This window comes from Erithacus rubecula (genome assembly GCF_903797595.1).
Source record: "Erithacus rubecula genome assembly, chromosome: 3".
Classification (NCBI taxonomy): domain Eukaryota; kingdom Metazoa; phylum Chordata; class Aves; order Passeriformes; family Muscicapidae; genus Erithacus; species Erithacus rubecula.
The window spans coordinates 44159880-44179931 of record NC_136689.1 but is presented as its reverse complement, the minus strand read 5'-3'; the positions used below and the strand labels follow the sequence as shown (position 1 = coordinate 44179931).

General features: G+C 38.2%; 1 protein-coding gene across 1 annotated transcript; it reads right to left on the bottom strand.

The window, feature by feature from the left end:
* Nucleotides 1-487: 487 nt before the first annotated feature.
* On the bottom strand, nt 488-19748 carry EXOSC7 (exosome component 7). The gene is made up of 8 exons (XM_079302680.1): nt 19616-19748; nt 18227-18328; nt 17436-17530; nt 12578-12740; nt 8946-9016; nt 4309-4432; nt 3225-3380; nt 488-623 (listed from the first exon to the last, which is right to left on the bottom strand). The coding sequence occupies exons 1-8, from the start codon at nt 19670-19672 to the stop codon at nt 519-521; spliced, it is 873 nt and encodes a 290-aa protein (XP_079158806.1). The 5' UTR covers nt 19673-19748; the 3' UTR covers nt 488-518.
* Nucleotides 19749-20052: the final 304 nt, after the last annotated feature.

The window sequence follows — 20052 nt, the reverse complement described above, 5'->3', positions numbered from 1 at the left end:
TGCTTCCCAGCCGTAGACAAGTCATGGTTCAAAATACGAATTGGAAACTTGGGACCACATTGTATTTATAGAAAAATCTAACCACATTTTATTCAAATAGTAAGGTAATTTGAAGGAAGATTTCCACCAACTGCTGCTCTCATTTGTGCTGCACTGCGAAGACAATCCCATATGCATTCTAGAATGCAGCAGCTGGTTTACAGAAGTGAAACACATGCAATCAGAATGAAATGGAAAGTACACCAGTCACTCTGGAAAACAGACTCAAGCATTTCCCAGGAAACAGCACCAATTGCTGCTGGTGCACTCCCTAGGTGCCAGCAGCTACCCATACGGAAAGCACTTTAAATTTGCTTATTTGCCTTTAACTGTAGCTTTCTTTATGCTTATTAACATTTTGAAAGTCTCTTAGCCATGAGGATGACTCTACTGGAACAAAAAAAATAACCTTTTCTTTATATACAAACTGACAAGATTGCACAATCAATTAAAAACACTTTTGAACATTTAATAAAAACTCATCCTAGAAATCCAACTTTTGGTCGTGAAGTCCCCAAATTCTCTTCTTCATCCAAAATCTTCTGAAGGGCTATGTGAAGTGACTTGCCTACTCTCTGTCCTGTCTGCAAAGCAAAAAAAAGCAAAACAAACCTGAGATGTATGGTTATTTACAGGAAGACATCACTTACAGAACACTTCCTTTTGACAAATATTTTCCCTTTGATGATTCATATACACCAGCTGGTATCATAAAATATGCTTTTAATTTAGAAAAATAATGGTGATGAAAGTTTCATTTTAACTTGATTAAGTTTTGGAAAAATGTACACACAAAGGAAGTGCTCTTATTCATCAGAGAAGCATTCTACAATCATTAACATCAGATCTGTGCACTGCTGGATCACCCAGGAATACAAATTAAGTTCACATCAGGCACAAGCACGAGTTCAAATTAGCCAGAACACAGAGCATTAAGCAAAAGTCTAGCAGCCAGAGGACAAGAGACACCTGACCAGCAAAGCAGCCTACTAAAAGAAAGTTCAGTAGACTCTCCTGAATATGCTTAGAATCAGCAGAGTGAATTCAGACCAGCTGAACACCCTGTACTGTGGCCAGAGAAGCCCAAAATGATCACTGGCTGCACCACCAAACCACTCTGTGGGCAGATCCTTCATATAATTTGTGTTATTCTGTCCTGTCCAAGGACCTTAAAGGAGTTAACATAATGTTTTCTTTACAGAAATAAACTCCAGCAGTGAAAACCCAACAGGATTAGCTCCAGTGCTGACCTCTACTCATCCACTCACCCAAGTATACTGTGCAAGTTACAGGGCAGGGAAACATTGGGAAGTGGTGAAATAAAGATTTTAAGGCAGTGGTGCCCACTGGAGCTTTCTCAGGGTCTCTCTAAATGACCTGAAATACTGACTGCAAAAATAAATGAAGAGCCCACCCATCCCTAAAGAGCCAAAGGCAGATTATATTAAAAGGAGTTTATTGGCTCCTGATCTATGCAACGAAGCCCAGCCTTGCCATATAGCTGACACGAAACTCTGTTTCACCTCCTGGTGACAATTACAGAAAGCATGCACAAACCTGAAAATAAGCTACATTTTTAATTGAAGAGCCAGGTGCCAGAATATGGCCAATGGTACCAAAGGAAATTTGGAAGAGCTTTGATGCAGCAGGGTAGCTGTCAATCCTAGATACCATGAGTCATGCTACACAAATGAGGGTGGCAAAGACCAAGAACTGTTACAGCTCTGCACAAAGACAAAGATCACTGGAGCAGACCAGAGTCAAGAGGGCAGAAACACTTTCTCCTCCTCAAATGTAGGACAACATCACTCACCCCAGGTCAAAGTGAGTGGGAACTGTGCAGTTGGTATTGACCCAACAGTGTTGCCATCTTATTCCTGCTTGCCTCTCTAGTGGATTGGATTATAAACTCAATAAAAAAGAACCTGTAATGCTGGCAGCTTCCCAAAATTTTCCCATGAAAATCCCTTCCTAAGAGATATGTTCTAGAATGTCTGTTGTCTACCAGTGAGGAAAAACTGAACATCCTCTGACCTGCAGCCAAATCACTCAGGAACAGAGGTGTCAGACACAGGTTACTCAGATCCTCCACTGGGAATTCTCAGGCTTTTTGGTTTTTCTTGATATCCCAATCAGGATGTTGAGTTTAAGGCAGGACCTAACAGATAATATCTGACCTTACAGAAAACATATTGGGTTTTTTGTGATCAGCTTTATCTCTCACTCCTGCAGAGGAATTAGAGATAAAACCTCTTTACCCAGGTAAGGGGAATAAAAGACATGTTTGAACACAAATAAAAAGCCCACTGCAACCACTGAGATAAACACTCTGGATTGATATCATGATGCAGTCAAGTGCCATATACTCAGCAATTCCCACTTGAGACCAACTGTTGTCAAACTCGGCTCCAACTTCTGCATTCCTCAGGTAGAGCAATGCAGAAATTAGCCCTGTGTCTCTAGGTAATAGAGTCAGCTTGAAGTATCTAATTTTCTTTCTGACTTTCAAGTTCAAAACCCATTTCAACCTCATGCTCAAGGCCAAACTCAGGCATGAGAATTTACACTGGAGAAGAGATCCAAGAAGGGCCTGAAGAAGGGCCTAAAATGATCTTATTTGAATGCAGACAATATCCAGATAGTACTATTTTTATGAAGTAGGGACAGATGTAAACTCCATAAAGAAGCAAAGTAAAACAACAGTAAAATGAGAACAGTAAGTTTATCACAAAACAAATGAGTTGTGCTAGAACTACATGCACCACCATCCCTATTTTAAACCATCATCCTCATTTCAAACACCATCCCTACTCTTATAGGGACTTTACCATGTTGGAAATTTTGCTCTTCAAGTCTTTAAAAGAAACAATAAAAGAAGGAACACGTTCTTTAAAAATACTCTTGAAGTTTCTCAGATTAAGCTTTACTGCCTTACAGCTGTGAAGTACTTGCCTGAAAAAAAATGTGAGTACCATACATTTCAGGCACCTAGAAGTTTTAGACAATGTCCACTCACATTAGAATCTATTTCAAAGAAACATCCTGTGACCTTCACAAAGTTCCTCATGCATCAAATCAAAGCACCAAGGTCTCTGCTCTAAAAGCCCTTACTGAAGCCTTCTGTACACCCAAGCTCCAGTTCATCCAGTATCATCCAAGACAGTCAACTGCTCAACACTCCTTACCTCCATCATTTCAAAAATACTCTCAGGATCCAGGCTACCTTTCCCCACCTTCTTCATAGAAGTGATGGCACCTTTACTGGTCACTGAAATAAGCAGGCTTGCCAAAGAACAGGCTTCTTCCTGAAGGGTGGCATCCACCACATGCCTGTATCCAATCTGCAAGTAAGTGATAAAACATGCATTAGTCTGCCATTTTCAAAGCTCCCCCACTGAGAAATCAAACTGTGAGTGGTGGCTTTGTTATTTACCTACAGCCTTCCACCCTAAAATCATATGGCCTTTGGAAATAGTCAGAGATTGACTTGACAGCACAGCCTCTGACCCCAAATTATGGGTACATAAACAGAGGTGAGGTGTGTCACTATTTCATACTGTTTTTCTTTCTACCATCTTTTTTATCTGTATGAAAATCCATATTCACCTTTCCCTGCAACTCTAAGTACAGACTTTGCTCTCCTCTACCTGAAAATTAAAATCCCAAGACTCAGATGAGCCCTCATTTCAGCAATGGCCCCTCTACTATTTATGCATTTTCCTTAAAAGAAATGCCAAGCAAACTTACAGGTACCTAAGCCAATCACTAACACTTGAAATGGAAAATGCAGCACCCATAAAATTAACTGTGTTAGCTGTGTGCTATGCATGGAAGACAAAAACCTGTTTGAAAGGAAAGGGATGCACCTATGAAAACTGAGTTCTGTCCTCAGCAACAAATACTCAGCATGTAACTCCAGGCAGATCACACAACCTCCACTCCTGAACACAGTGACCTCTTGTTTTAACATACTGACATATCTGCTGCTCTGGATGTTAAGCAATGAGCAGGTGAAAAACAGTAACTCCTCTGCATGCAAGATGCATTTTAAGAATACATCAAAGAGAAACCTACAAGCCAGAGGTGCAAAAAAAACCCTTATTCAGTAAAACTTCTTAATTTGGAGGCCAAAGACAAACAAATACATACATAGTGGACACTGACCATTTCTGCAACTCCAATTTTATCTCTAGGGAAAAAATAAATGGCAGGTGAAATTAACAGAAACTGGAGTCTCCAGGCAGGAAGGCAGAAATTTCTCAGGCTTACTTTGCTTAGTGTGACAATACAGGGCACCTCGTCTACATTAAGTCGGATACAGTCATAAGGATCATCAGACAGCTCAATCTCTTTGGTGCCTTCTTCATCCTCAAGAACACGCACTTTGGGTACTCTGTGGAAACAAAAGGTGCAGAGTCATTGCCAGAACACATAACAAATACAACTGCTCTACAGTCACAACTCCAGGAAGTCCCTGTTCTTCTAAATGAGGTGAAATGTTTAGAAGAACAGTACAGAATGTGATCAAAGTATTAACAACTCACTACCTGAGACTTAAAAACCCCCACTATAAGTGGAAAGATATTTAGGGTAAGATCATCATATTTGGATCATTCAAAGTTAAAACTTGAGCTGGTTTTTACAGTATTACATGGGGAGAAATTAATTTGATACTTGCACAAATCAGCTCTGAACAATTCTTTGTATGTACAGGAATGCCATGGATGTACAGGAGACAAATTACCAAGACTGAATCTTGTTCTGTGCTTTTGTTCTGTGGTTCCCAACCTTGCAGACAACAGTAAAGCTGTGAGCATTACATCAGTTGCATTGCTTGGCAAAGGTGTGACATCAGTAGCAAATACAAGCAGTAAAGTTATTCAGGAAAGAATAAACACCTATTAAGGAGAGCTGGGGTAAAGAGAAAAGATGGCATTAGTAAAATCCTTTAGCAAGATGAGAAAATTGGCAAGATACTCTACTGTTCTAAGGACAGATATAAAAGGGATATGTAACATATCAGGACCAAGCAGTGTTGAAAACCCAGGCAGAAATCCAAGAAATGCTTTCTTCTCAGTTGTGAATGATGAGCTCTCTCACAAATGAGCTAGACAGGCTCCTTATCAGTTGTACATACATTGTATATGTGATAGCCATCTAATGGAAGTTTTATGGGATGGTTTAAGGCAGTTTCCTTAGCATAATGAATAAAGTAATTTAAAACAATTTAGTAGAAGATGGTATCTCAAGCTGCCAAGAAAGTCAGCATTTTACACACCCTCATGTATCCAGGTGCCTGCTAGGATGGAGCACTGACTGATACTTGGCATTACTGGCCAGTAAAATACCACAATCTGGTTTTATATTAGTGTTTTTACAGTAGCATTTTGTTTTATAACTAGACTCTGGAGGTTACATTCTTCTATGTCCTCTGTAACAAATCTCTTATTTTAAAAGAGGAGGAGATAGGGACTGATTTAATGAACATTTTCCTGCACCAACACAAAGTGATTTTGATTGATCCTTGGAACAGTATTTCAGTTATTTGTGGCTAAAAGTCATAGTGGCAAGTACCTCAAAACAGCTCACCCTGCTCCAGTAACAACAAACTCCTTACAAGCACACTGGCCTGAGCCAACCCAAAACTAAGATTTTGAGTAAGCAGAACAATTGTGATGTGCACTTTTCCTGAAAATGAAACTCCAAATGTTTTCCAACTCATTGGAAATGCATCAAAGCCTATTTTTTTCAAGTTTAAAATATTCCATTAGAAGTTGATGGAATACAGTCACAAAAAGGACTAACCCTCAAGCTACACAAGACAATGGATAACACTGGACAACTGCCTAGTCAAGCAAGAGGCATACATGCCAGAGGAGTGTTTAAAAAACAAGGCAAGATTTTAAGAAAATCTGTGTGATTAAGCCATTTTTAAGTCCAGCCTAAAATAGCTTTGAAACCAGAGCAGTGTTTGGTCTGCATGAGAAAGTTGCCAGAATTAATATCTGAAAAATGCCTGCAAGGAGCTTTTTTGGCCAAGAACAGATGAGAGAGGTGTAAATTAGAAATACTGCTAAGGCAAAAAGATCAGACACAAGCACTGCAATTGCATAAAAAGGGGGAATGTGGCCACAAAACCTATGCAAAGTTAATGCAGCACAAAGCTTTTCCAGAACAATGTAGATTTCCCCTCCCAGCTTGCGAAGATTTATCTGAAGAAATAGCTGTACATGCTTAATTTGCAACTTTTATTTTTCTATTTTGATTCCTGCAACTAATCAGGGCAGAGATCTGTACAGCAAGACTCAGAAATGTAACAAACAGTGCTCTTTACTGTGTGTGCAGATCCAGATTTCACAAATGCAAAACCAGTTCCACCCTTCCAAGCAGGCATCAGTTGTGCCTCTATCATTCTGTGCAGCAAAAACCTCAGTGTCTGCGAGGCTGTTGTGTTAAAAACCTTTTCGGTTTTGTAACTTGCCTATTTTCTGTAGCCTTGGTTGCAAGTAGGCACATTCCACAGACCAAGTTTAATATCTAGACACAGTAGTTAACTGCACATTTTGCAAAATCTACTTCCATGATTAAATAAATTCATCCTCAAACATCTGGGAGACATGGGTAAGAAGAAAGTCTGGTATCTGCTCTCTTGTGCACATGATCTTGATTGTAATTTTTAGAACTAGATGAACAATACAAAACTGTGAGGAGTAAGCATTTCCCTTAAACCATTTCTATTGTCATTGATCCATGCCTGAAGGGGAGAGAACAAGTCAGGTCAGGCATTCAAAGGATTTAAAACCCGTAAATCTTGTGCAAAATTCCTTAAGCCATGATGTTGGATTTACTTAGCTCTAAAGCATGATGCGTCCACAGATATTACAAAAATGCTTAGAGCAAGATTTTAAATTGAAGCTGAAGTTTTCAAATGCCTATCTGAATATCTAAAATTTTGTAGCTTCAAAGAAATAACAGCAGCTTGAGCTCCCTGCTCTTTGTTCCAATGCTCTAGTCAAGGCTGGCAAAGACCAGAAAACACTTAGAACAAAAACCTGGTTGTAAACAAAGTAGGCAAAGAAAGTGAGAGTCAAAGAGGGGACACAGTTGAACACAGTTGAACACAGTTCAGAACACGTAATCTGAAGCAATCTTCAAACTGATGTCTTGTTTGGAGAATAATATTTTATGGAGAACAGGCAGCTACTCTTAAACCACCTTTTGTCAATCCAAAGAAAACCCAACAGCTACAAAGGGAAAGGGAGAGGAATAGTGAATGAGGACAACAGGTTTTCACTTTGAATTTCACCTCTTGACTTCCTGAGCTTGTATGAGATGAGCTGTACTAGCATTCCCTGCTCAAATCTATAAGATAGGGTTTTCAAAGTTAAAGAATCAATAGCCTGTGTCATACTGTACCATATTTTGAAATGATATTCAGCTTCAACAAGACTTGCTATGTTTGCCTGCAGTTTAAATATTATATATAAAGGACACAGTTGTAAGAGGAATAAAACATTAAAATAATTACACCCTCCATCATGTTGTCCATGTTGCCAGAGCAACAGATTTTCTTCTATTCACTTATTTAATTCATTACTTTTTATATGATCATCTCTCTTTATTCTGGTTAAAGTAAGAAAAAAGACCTTGTTATCTTTATAAATAAAGTATGAGCTGCAGATCTGCAAAACAATTCACATGGTAGTAACTACTTTAACTATATGACTTCTGCATCCTGGCAACTCACACACAGAAATACAGGCATTTCTTCTTTTTACTGTAGAGCCAACTTGTTTGTGAGTCATTGCCTTTCTAAAAGTATTTCTTGATGTTATAAAAACAATCCACTGTTAAAAGGTACTGTTGAGAACTTGATTAACATGAGAAATTTCTCAGCAACACATACAACTTCTAGTCTCAGATGGATAAGTCTCCCCTTATATCTTTTAAAGTGTTTATAACCTGATATACTGCCTGTTTGCAAAAGCATATTTTCCTCTTCTTTTTTGCCTGTACTTTTCCAGATCTAGTACTGTGCCTTGATTCCCTGGTAAATAAGCCAGGACACAGATTTAATGCTGAAGAACAATTTGAGATCCACTTTAAAAACATTTATGCTTGTAGGAGTCTAGGTTTTGCACCTCTACCAGCTATTTTTACCATGTAAGTTTTTTAGTAAAGCTATTCACTAGGCTGTTTTTCTCAAGGATGCTACAAAACTCTATTCCCTTTCACCTACAGATAAAGAAGATAAAAACAATAGAAAAAATAGTAGGAAGTCTTATTAAAACAGAGAAGACTTGTATCATTCATTCCACTAGATCTTATTTTCCTATTCTTTGGATTAAGATGCATGGGGCAAACTTCTTTTAAAGACATAATTTTCCCCTCCCCAAAATCTCTCACTACCACTTTTTCCCTCTTGGTTTTTAAAAGAACTCTAGGCTGACAGTAATGAGAACAAAATCAACAGTGGAATAAAAGTGGAAAACCAGGGCCGATTACAAATCAATAGTCACACTGACAGAGAGTTTCTTATTTAGAGGCATCTCATATCAGTAAATACTTCTTATTTCAAGCCCACAAGGCATCAGCACAAAGGCCTCCAACTACTTGCAACAAAACTACAGTCAACACCACTTTTCTGGATCTGGCTACAATAAAAGTTACTTTGTGAACATGATTGTGCATAAGGTGCAATAAGACACCTGATGAGTAGAAACTGAATTAAAATAACATTTGTTCATGGTACTTGCATGCAAATAACTGCCTTGTATCTTAATGAAAGCTGTCTTGGCTACTTCTTATTTAAATAATTAAGCATTAAAAATGCTTTGCTCACAGAGAGTACTTCTCTTCCACTTCCCATGCCACTTCCACCCACATGAATAAGATCTGTGCTTTACCTTGTGTTAAAGAGAGCTGCCTTCACTGCGATAGAGATTGCATCAAAGATGTTCCCACCACATTCCAGTAACTAGAGAGGAAAAGAAGAATCTCTTTAATTCAGGCTAGTGCCTTTAAATGAAGCCTTTATTTTATTTAAACCTACATGAAAAAGAAGAAAATTAATTACCAGAACAGGTTTTTAAAAAACAATGTTGTCTTTAAAGCCTATCTATGAAAAGAAACAGATAGGAAATTAAGATTTCAGCTAACTGTATTATACATGCAAAATAGGAGAGTTAATGCACTTCATAATAAAATTAATGATGAAATTTAATAATAGAAGCTGGAATGAAACCATCACTGTTCTTAATCTTCTTGTGCTAAGGTTCTGAACTAGACTATGGCCAGAGTACCCTTTATAAACTCATCACATTAATTCTTTAGTGTTAACTTCAACCAATCAATTTTCTGTATTTCACTTCAAAGAGGAGCCTTTTTTTAAATATCAGATGGACAAAACCAATTGGGAGAACTGCTTTCACAGAAGAAACACACTGTCTCTGAGAGCATGGTATGGAAAGCTAGTTTTATAAGGTGTAATTATGAAGGCATATCATGATTTATTCTCTTTATGAGAAAGAGTTATCATCATGCTTGTCTCATAGCCAAAAGTGATCTAATGAGAGCCTGATGTCGAAGTCTATTTCAAATGAGTCTTATCAACAGCTGAAGTGTGTGGTGGGAGTCCAGCTCAGCTTCTTCCCATGAAGATCAGGAGAACAACAGTCAAAGGGAAAAGCAGCACTGCGATGCAAAGTAAAAAGCAAGGGCTCCCAAAGCCACTAATACCTTCTGCAGGCTGCCAGACAAGTCAGAGATGTGTCTGTCCATAGCCTACTGCCACATCTCCAAAAAGCTCAGCGCTCAGCTGCCAGTACTATTTCCTGAGAACATACACACAGAGCAGGCAATTGGAACTACTTCAGCAAGAACATATGGATGCTTCTCCGTGACATGAATCTATGCTGTATGATGAGAGCAAAACACATTTTGCAATCCTGATTGCATTGATTGTTCTTCAAAATGTATTTAAAAATGAGATAAACTCCTGCACAGGGCGCAAATCATAAATGAGATATTCTGTAAAGGCAATTACTTGTTATGAAGACAGACTGAAGAGTGTAAAAAGAATAACAACAAGTTGGGATAGAAAGCTAAATACAAAGGTGATCAGATTATTTCTTTGCAAGCAGCTGCTGAATACAGAGAGGTTAACTTGCCCCTTTCAGTCATTATTGGATTTTACTTGATAACACAATAAGCCCCACAATACCTTTGTTATTAAAACACAATAATGGGATGTGTCTGCACTGTTGCTAGGCTTGCTGTTCTAAAGCCTTATCTATACTACAGTGGCTCCTAGAGGATAGGAACACTATCTGCACACAGCATGGTGCAACAATTCCTCCACAAAGAAATGAACACTTTTCTCAGCTGAAGCACCTTGTACTGACATCTCCCTATTTATTTAGTTATTTTTAGGACTACGAAAGTCTGCACAACTGTGAGTTATGGTAAGCAGAGGGGTCTTCTCTGCTTTTAATTTACTGATGTACAAGTGAAAGAGTTATGGGAAATAAAAAGATAACACATTGTAGACCTCACCTTATTCACAGAAGCTTTTCCTCCAGAAGTAGAGATTCCTAACTTCTTTTTAATCAGACTGGGGGTGAAGGGGAAAATAGAAAACACGAGGAAATCCTGGAAAATGCTTAGTAGTGAACTGCAAAAATTTCAAGAGAACCTAATGCACTCTGTCCTCCTGACAGAGTGACTGGGTAGGGAATGATAAGAGATTGCACACTTTTGATTCTCCTTGCCCAGCCCAGCAGGCTGCTGGGGCAAATTATGGGGAGAAGACTCTACATACATATCAAAACCCACTCAAAAATGCCTAAAAGCTTATTTCTGACATCAATGGCTTGCTTAGAAAAGGAAAGAAATTGAAAGAAACACAGAGAGAGTGAGAACAGGCCTTTATCTCCCTCAAATGACAAATAATATGAGTTGTTCCTTATATTAGCCCAAGTGTCATCCTTACACCACACCCTGTAAAAATTAGAATTCTATAGAAGTGATTCAGCAAGAGCAGCTTCAGGAAAATCTGTAGGTGTCAAGCCCCTACATTAGGTACACACTATCACATGTAATATACATGTCTACTGTTTAGAAAAGGAAATACTACAAATATGTAAAAAAAGTGAAAATACATAGGCCTAAGGTGAAAAAATAAGGTGGGGGTGGAACAGAGTAAGAAAGAAATGTTAACAGTATCTTGTTCTAACTGTACCAACAGCTGTTCAATGGCTCACACACAAAATCCCTGCAGAATATAACATTAAAAAGACTCATGAAGTTTAGAGTCATAATTATGAACCTGTAAGAGATTCTTTATTGGCACTGTAAGAAGAGCTAAATGTAAAATTCCTCACATAACATAGGCCCTGATGTTCATAATTCTGATACAACTAGTAGCACGAAAACACAAGCTATTTTTCTCTGTAACCATGGACAATCAACAAATCTATTCAGGAACAATCACATATTGACCAGCAATATCTCAAACAAAAGCTATACAGAACTATATATATATAAAAATACAGAAATATATAAATATATAAATACAGAAAAAGACAGCTTTATGAAAGTCTTTGTTTATGCAGTGCCTATGAAATGTTAAGCAGCATGTTGCTTAAATAAGCACAGCATTTAATATTCTGTACCTCTGCTTGTAATTACCTAGTAACTAAAGGCCTCAGTGTGATTTCTCAGAACTAACACTTCATTCTCCGTTAAACCATGCCAAGCTGCAATAAGCCAGTGACTCGGGCTGTTAAAGCACTCAGCAGAGGTACATATTCCATCATTTTGTAGCTGGACTGTTGTACCATATCTACTCTAATTAGGCTAATGCTGCTGCTTTTAAAATACCTAGTGAACTAATTTTCACATTTATTTAGGTCTTACTCTAAATGTTCCTGTTTTGTTCAACAAAACCCTGAATTTAATTTTCTGGCCATAAAGCTTAACATTTTGCACATTATTTCACAGATCCTAACACCTAGCACCTAGACTAAATAATGTGCACCTAATAAATAAATAAAAAGCACTAAATAAAAAGCACCTAGACTAAACCTAGCTTTTGCCAAAAAGTTTCTATTTTATTTTAGTGAATTACTAGTGATAAGAGCAAAACATGGACTGTCCTCTTAGGGATAACATACATACATGATAACTTACATTCACTTAACAATGTATTTGCTGTTACATCTAGCTTGGAAGAGAAGTTTACCATTTTTTAGTGGCAATTTCCTAATCAGTATAAGATCACAGATTTTTATCTGAGACAGATTTGGAGTATTCAATGTTTTATTAGTTCTGCAGTGGAACAGCAGCATCAAGAATAGTAGAAAAAGATCAAACTGAAATTAGTGATTAACTACTATAAGTAGATTCACAAAAAAACTGCCATCCATGCTGTTTTTTATCACACTTTGAGTGCTTTTTTTTAAATAGGAAAAGGTTATGCTAAGTCAGTCTCTACCTTAGAAACATTTTGCTGAATCTTAGTTTTCATTTCTGTACTTACCAATACATCCACATAGAGAACCCAGCAGTGCTCTTTGGGATTAATACAAAGGGATTTTAAGTCTACACTGTTCTCACAGCTGAATACTCTGTAGAGTGTATTTGCTATATCTGTGCCAAGTTCTTCTCCTCCTCGGCCTTCCAACTCAGGAGAATTTGAAGAACTAGATAAAGAAAGAAAATAATACTTTCAGTTCTGAAACAGCAACTACCCAACCAATATTTCTTAAATATAAAGCAATAAAAGCATCTAAGGATTTATTTGTACAAGAATATTTGTCCTGTCTGAAAAGGAATTATTTCCATTTTGCATAAGAGAAGGTTTTGATGCAGGTAATATACTGGCATTTTGTTACAAATATTAGTACTCACTAAATCCCACTACTACCTTCTGTTCCCCAGTTATAATCAAGGTAAAATTTGGTGAATTCTCTCAGAGATTATTTCTTAAGCACTGTCACCCTCTACCACCTCAGCTCTTTAAAGAAGAAAAGTGCGACATCTGTACTAAGTTAACAACAGCCACCAAGACAGCCTAGTAACAGCTGAATGTTAAATTATTAAGAGAGTGGCTAAGAGAAAGATATGATGATATGACAAGTAGAATTTAACAGTAATTTCTTATAAGTAACATGACTGCCTGACCTTAATTGGTGATTTCTTTACTGAGTGTATTGTTTGCTATGAAACTCCTTAAAGAAAGCATGTCATTACTCTCTGCAGTTTATGGAGAACAGCAACTAAACACCAACTTTTCCTGAAGGGATCTGACATAGTGTGTGGTCTTTACTTTCCTGATTCCAACAGAACAAAGTATTTACGAGCAGCCATGCAAGAAAGTTCTTCAGTGCTGGGGCCTGGTACACTGATAAGAAACTTTCAACAATAAAAGAAAACAGGCCTAAAAAAGCCACCAAAACCCAAAAAAATAAAAGCCAAACCAAACTAGCCAAACAAAAACCACCCCAAACCTAACAAAAATGCCTTGCCTCCAAAGAACAATAAAATAGAACAGAAATGTCCAGAGATGCATATACAGCAAAATAATGAGCAAAGATTCCAAGCCTCTGGTTTATAGGGCAAGAATATTCTCAAGCAGTGTACCTATAGCAGCATTGCAAATCTTGCCTTAAAATAAACCAGTCAGACTTTCACCAAATTATTTTCTCATCAGAGAACATATCAAAGGAAGTGATTATACTGAAGTAGTTTTGGTCTGTTCAAAATCTGTAATGGCCATGTCCTGTATTCTCCTGGTGGGGCACCTCACAGGGCAAATTTCTCATTTATATTCTGTGCCTATATGATGATACAAAACCTTAGTACAACAGGAATAGAAATATACAGCAGAAAACTAAGTCTTGGAATATAATCCCCTCACCTTAAAAAAAACCAAACAAACCCAAACAAGTAAAGATTCACATTATCAAGGCCTGACTTAAACCATCAAATGAGCTGTGCCAACAACTGCAGAATCTATAAGCTTACATATAATAATCTACTATTATCCTTATCTCACAGTAATTCTCCCAACTTGCTGTTTTGCAGAGTTGATGAAAACTCAGAATGCCAGGAAGAACTACTGGATTTTATAGAAGTTATTTGCTGCTACCAGAAACAAACAGCACTATACATGCTTAAAAATACAAAGAAACATTATTGCCAATTAAAGCACTGATCTATACTTCCAAACTATATTTGCCACACGAATAAGCATTGCAAGTGTGACACAAACTATTAGTCAGGGTTATTAGACACCAATTTTATGAGATAGGATCTTATCTAAGTATAACTCAGTGCTGAGTCAGGTCTTCAGGATGTATTAAACAAGTACTTATCCGTGGAAGCAGCTTTTATGCAAGTTAACAAGATCATCTTGTTTAAGCTATTCTGTTTAAGCCATAGTTATACAAGCATTATGATCCCTAAGGCAAGTTGCAAGAATTATGCAAACTTCAATCTATGCCTCATTACTATTTCTAAACACAAAGTTTTATCAAATGTTGTATTTTTTTATTACAAGTGGATGCTTTCTTTGACTGAGTAGGAAGAATCTAAGACTCAACTGGAATACCACTGTACATTTCACTGCATCTTAATTCCATTATTATTTATTTATTTATACATTTCCTTGCAACCAAAGTGAAATAAGGAAGTAACATTAACAGGATATTATTACAACTTTTTGGTAAATACTGCCACCTAATGTCTACAGACTATGGCAGTACTTACACTGGGCAAAATTTGGAAAGGAGGCATCTTAACACACTAGAAATGACCAAAAACTTGGCTTATGGAGCACAGAAAGACCTTACTAGTAGTACAGAATTTGTATACTCAAGCAGCATATAACTTTCAAGACTATCAAAATCATTTCAGCATCACATTGCCTAACAATCTAAGATTCCTCCTGAACCATAATGATGCTTTTACCACAGATCTCTACTGAATTTCAAAACTCATCCTGTTGCCAGTCAAAATCTTTCTGTTGCAACAGTTAAACATTTCCCACCTATTGCTCATGCCATCAATACACAGTAATCTACAGATGGTCAGATCTGGACAAATATATTCCTTCCTTCCCTAATTCTACAAACGAAATCTGATGCATTCAAGGACTTCAGATGTCTGCTTTTCTTGTTGTTTCTTTTTCTTACAGTTTAGAAGTGATAAATCAGATCAGCCACAAAACTCAAATGTGAGAAAAGCAGGCATAGCACTCTTTCAAGGGCCAGGATAAATGTCTTCTCCAGTGATGACAGGCATTACAAATATCACACAGGACACAGAGTTGTTTTGCAAGGATTACAAATCAGTGCCCCAAAAATCATTCCTTCCAGAGACTCACATTAAAGTCTGTCTCAAAATGGGACAAAGTGTGCTCCTCAGATTTCAGTTAAAGGGCTCAGAGCAGAATAAAGAGAAATAGAAGTTGGGAACAGAGAACAATACACAATCCAGCAAATTATTACTTTCATCAGTAAAAGAAACCATGAAATTTTTGGGAAATAAGCATTTTAAGATAGTAATCACTGTAGTTTGAGTTTTTATGATTAGCTTCAACAATATAAAAGCCAAATAGAACACACAGGAACTTCACCAGAAGATTCAGGGTATTGAATTATGCTCAGTTACTACCACCCAGTGGCAGTGCAGAAAAGCATCAGAGTACTGACAGCAGCTCATTCCTCTTGATAGAGAACAAGCTGCCTCCACTTCACTTTTTCTTTTGAATCTTTCTGGAAGCTAAAGGATGCCTTTGCCTGTGCCACAAGCATGTGACAAGCGACCACACTCCTCTAAAGTTCAGGCCCTGAATCCTGTTGTCACAGAAATTAAAGATTACCTATTGCCTGAACTGACTAGATCCAACTCCCACAATATTGAGGTACATCTCCCTCCTATCTCATGAAGCAGAGATTAACAGAAAATGCAACCTAACATTAATCTAATGAGTTGAAGTTTTTCTAGTATCTATTTACACACACAGAGTTGCCATATGTCCACAGATGACTTTCTTTAGGAGAGAAATGTCTCTGCTGTCCGTGGACTTTCTTCATATAGAGATATAGAGGAAATAAAAACCCAAAACAATAAATATATACCATTTAAGATACTTAATACATGAATCCTAACAGCAGGACCACATTCAAGTTGATCTTCCCATCTGATAATTTCAGAACAGCAATTGTAAACAAACTATCAATTCACAGGTGAGTGCTTTCCTTTAAATCAGAAGGTTCCACAGTTAACTGGAACATACTGATGCACAGAGGCAGTCTTAGATAAGGCTGCATAATGTGACATACCAATGTTAAGGCAGATACTTACAATTAGGTCAGAAAGATTATCAGGTATACACTTAGTAGCGCTCATACCTTAGCTTTCACAATGGCATATAGGTTTAATGTCAGAATAGCAACATTTTTTTGTTTTAAATAAAAATGAAAAGAGATGTTGCATGCATAGCAGCCAACTTGCCAATGTCAAGGCTTTTATGAGAGGTCCCCAAAGCACTTTAAATAATAAAAAACAGTTTTGTGTAAGTCTGCAAGACATGGATACTGTAGTCTCAGGCTGCAGACAGTCCAGACTAAAAGCAAGATGTGTCACTGTGCTCAGAGCAACCTGAAAAGTTCTCAGTTTTCTTCTACCTTCTTCCATAATTCAAACACTATGAAAACTGTAAGGATAAACAACAGTCCATTTGTAAAAAAATGCAAGAAATATTAAAATTAAAAACAAACACCCTTTTAGTTAATGAAAGATGGATTCACTGATAAATACATTACCAAAATTTCTAATTAGTTTTGCATCTGAAGTTTACACTAAGGATTTTTCCTTTCTTAAACAAAAAAAAAAAGTTTTGTACAAAACACACTTTGAACTTTTTCCACTGTTTTCACAGACAAAGCAAGCAAACCTTCAACTACAGTTGAAGTACAGTCTGTATTGGTCAATTCTTTTCTTCCAACTTCCTTTTTTTGAAAGATATTTTCTCAACTTTATCATGGTAAAAACAACAGCTGATATTTTAGTCCTAAAGTCTGGTCACAACCATGTATACTTGAACCATTACTCTTTTCCAGCTGCAGTGATTCTATGTAATTTGGGATTGTTTTATTTAACCTGTTTTCATTGTTCAACTTCTGCTGATTCGCTTCTTTTGGGTTTGCAGGACCAGCAAAATATTTCTTAACATTCACTGCTCCTGAAATGGTAAAATAACTTGTTTCTATTACTCAAACCACTAGAGGAGGTTAGTGGAATGAAGGCATAAACTTCTGAAGAATAGCAAGATCTGATTAGTCATTTATTCCAAATATTAGATCTATTTCATTCTTTTCTAGTATACTAACCAGTCAACAAAAAATTCCAGGTAACCTTCGTCTGGTTTCTCCAACTTCGGTGTCCCCATTTCAGCTTTTATGCCTACCAAGATATCAGTTTCTCCCTATTAAAACAAAAACACATCACACAATTGGAATTATAATTACAGAACTATTTGTTTTATTTAAATGTTTATGGTAAGATGACATTTCTACCTTTCAGTTATCAGATCATTCTATCAGGATGAACCTAAAATAACTTTTTTTTTTAAGAACAAAAGGCTTTAGAAGGACAATATTACATGCAAGAAGATTCATTAAATAATTACCATACATATAACCTTTCTCTAGGTTAAAAAGACATTCATAATATCCTAATATCCTGTCATTTAGGTTATATAAACAGATCTTTCTGCAGAACCTTCATAATGGTGCACCGTACATTTATCTTCTTCATAGTCAATATGTCAGAAGTAGTATGTCAAATAGTTTTGCTTCATTTTAAAGGAATAGAAATTTTTGGACCCCCCCCCCAGGAACTAGGAACAACAGCAAATTCAGTTTTCCAGATTAAATATTAGAGTATTAGAATATTATTCAGACTGAAGGCTGTCCAGGCACTTTACAGTAAATCCAACTCAAGTCAGCCGGAACTAATGATATATCCTGTCACAATCTCCATATCCCATAGTTTCAGTTACTGCTATACACATACATGTTATTACACACACAAACCTATCTACAAAGAGCATCAGATTAACTAGTCACATGAACAAGAAACTTCATCAGCAAGGTACCCAATCCCTAAGAAATTTACCTACCAGCTTTACTCTTGCAGATCCACTTGTGTTTGATACAACATCTGTTTCTACTTCTGCACATCTGTAGTCTTCACAACCTCGACCATCTACACGAAGGTCTTCCTAGTATGACAATCAGTATATTGTACTTAAGAGAATCATTAACAAAATGCAAAAACAAAACAAACAAAAAACCCTTGCCACAACCCAAAAACTCTGTGATTCTAAACTTTCCTTCTCTTATACCAAATGCAGCAGTGAAGAGGCTATAAAAGCAATAGCTAGTGGTTTCATCATGGAACACAAAAGAACCAACTATACTTTTTCATTTATATCTCATTTATGGACAGCTTGTAATGAGTTATCTGCAGGCAGACATGAATGGCACCAAGTCCCTCTAATTCCCAACAGGAAGCTTCAGATTTCAGAACTGTAAAGGTCATGGCTTTCAATGGTACTTTACCTAACACAACTCAGCTCTTTCCTAGGATAGGCACGTTCTGTACTTTTACATCAAAAATTATGACCTCAGCAGACAGAAGTAATACACCAGCCTTACAAATATTTTCATTCATTTTGTATTCCACAAAAAAAGGTATTAGACATCCTCTGATACTATACAGCTCACTCCCATAAAAACAAGTTGTTTTTCAGGATACAATTCTTTTATCTTTGGGGCTTCTCCTCAGACACCTTTCACTCTTCCTCTTTTGTCCACTCATGTTCCTTCGCTAAGTTACAGGCTAAAACTCCATCCAATGGCAATAACTTGAGGAAGAGCCAGGGAAGAGAAAGGAAAGATGGGGACAGAAGAAGGATATTAAGCTCTCAGAGAGGATCTAAAGAAAGGCAATGAAGATGGAGAAGGGCCTTGAAGGGAAGTGGTTAGGGGAGACGCTGAGGTCACTCGGTTTGTTCAGCCTGGAAGAAACTGAGGGGAGACCTCACTGCAGCTACAATTTCCTCATGAGAGGAAGAGGACGGGCAGGGGAGGCTTAGGATGGGCATCGGGAAAAAGTTGTTGACCCAGAGGGTGGCTGGGCACTGGAAAAGGCCTCCTAGGGAAGTAAGTGGTGGCAACACTAAGCCTGAACAGTTCAAGATGTATTTGGGCAATGCTCTCAAGCACATGGTGTGATTGTTGGGGTGCCCTGTGCAGGGCTAGGAGTTGGACTTTGATGACCCTTGCGGGTTCCTTCCAACTCAGCATATGGTGTGATTCCGTGAAAACAAATCCACGTGCCGCTCTCAGCCTGCTTCCCGTTCTGATGCTCGGTGTGCTCTGATAATTACTGCTCCAGAGATTCGCGCCGAGACACAACGGTGGAGCGCTTCCTCCTGCCCTCCTCCCTCACCTCCCCGCTCCCCAGCCTAGCTCGCTCTCCGCCGCCCGGCGCCCGCTCCCGGTACCTGGACGCCGTGCACGATGTAAAGCTTCTCTGCCTCGCTCAGCACCACGGCCGCCATTGCCGCGGCCCCCCGCCCGCGCCTGCGCAGTACCCCGCTTCCTGCCCGCCTTCCCGCTACCGGGAAGCTGCCGGCTGTCCAGAGGTGGTCTCCCGCCCGCCCAGCTGGCACCGGCACCTCACAGCGGGGGCTCCCCTTGCCTGATGCCAAGGCGGGGACTGTAGCCGGAAAGCCACAGAACCCTTTCTCGTGGAGTAGGCGCGGCGCTCTGCACGCGATACCCGCTGGGCACCCCGCATCCCGGAAAACGTCCCGTCCAAGAAGCTGACCCTCGCGGTTTAACCAAAGCTCCTGCAGGAGGCTGTGGAAATATCCCGGGAATAGAATAGCTCAGAAATAGATCGCCTAGTCATAGTCCTCTGCGTTTCCTCATTTTCCTT

Excerpts from the sequence above, each read along its gene's own strand:
- EXOSC7 (XM_079302680.1), bottom strand. The coding sequence starts at position 19,672 with ATGGCGGCCGTGGTGCTGAGCGAGGCAGAGAAGCTTTACATCGTGCAC. Across the intron at positions 12,741-17,435 it reads CTGGAATTTTTTGTTGACTG|TTCTTCAAATTCTCCTGAGT; the intron begins GTTAGTATACTA and ends TTCTTTATCTAG. Across the intron at positions 9,017-12,577 it reads TTCTCTATGTGGATGTATTG|TTACTGGAATGTGGTGGGAA; the intron begins GTAAGTACAGAA and ends TTTCCTCTCTAG.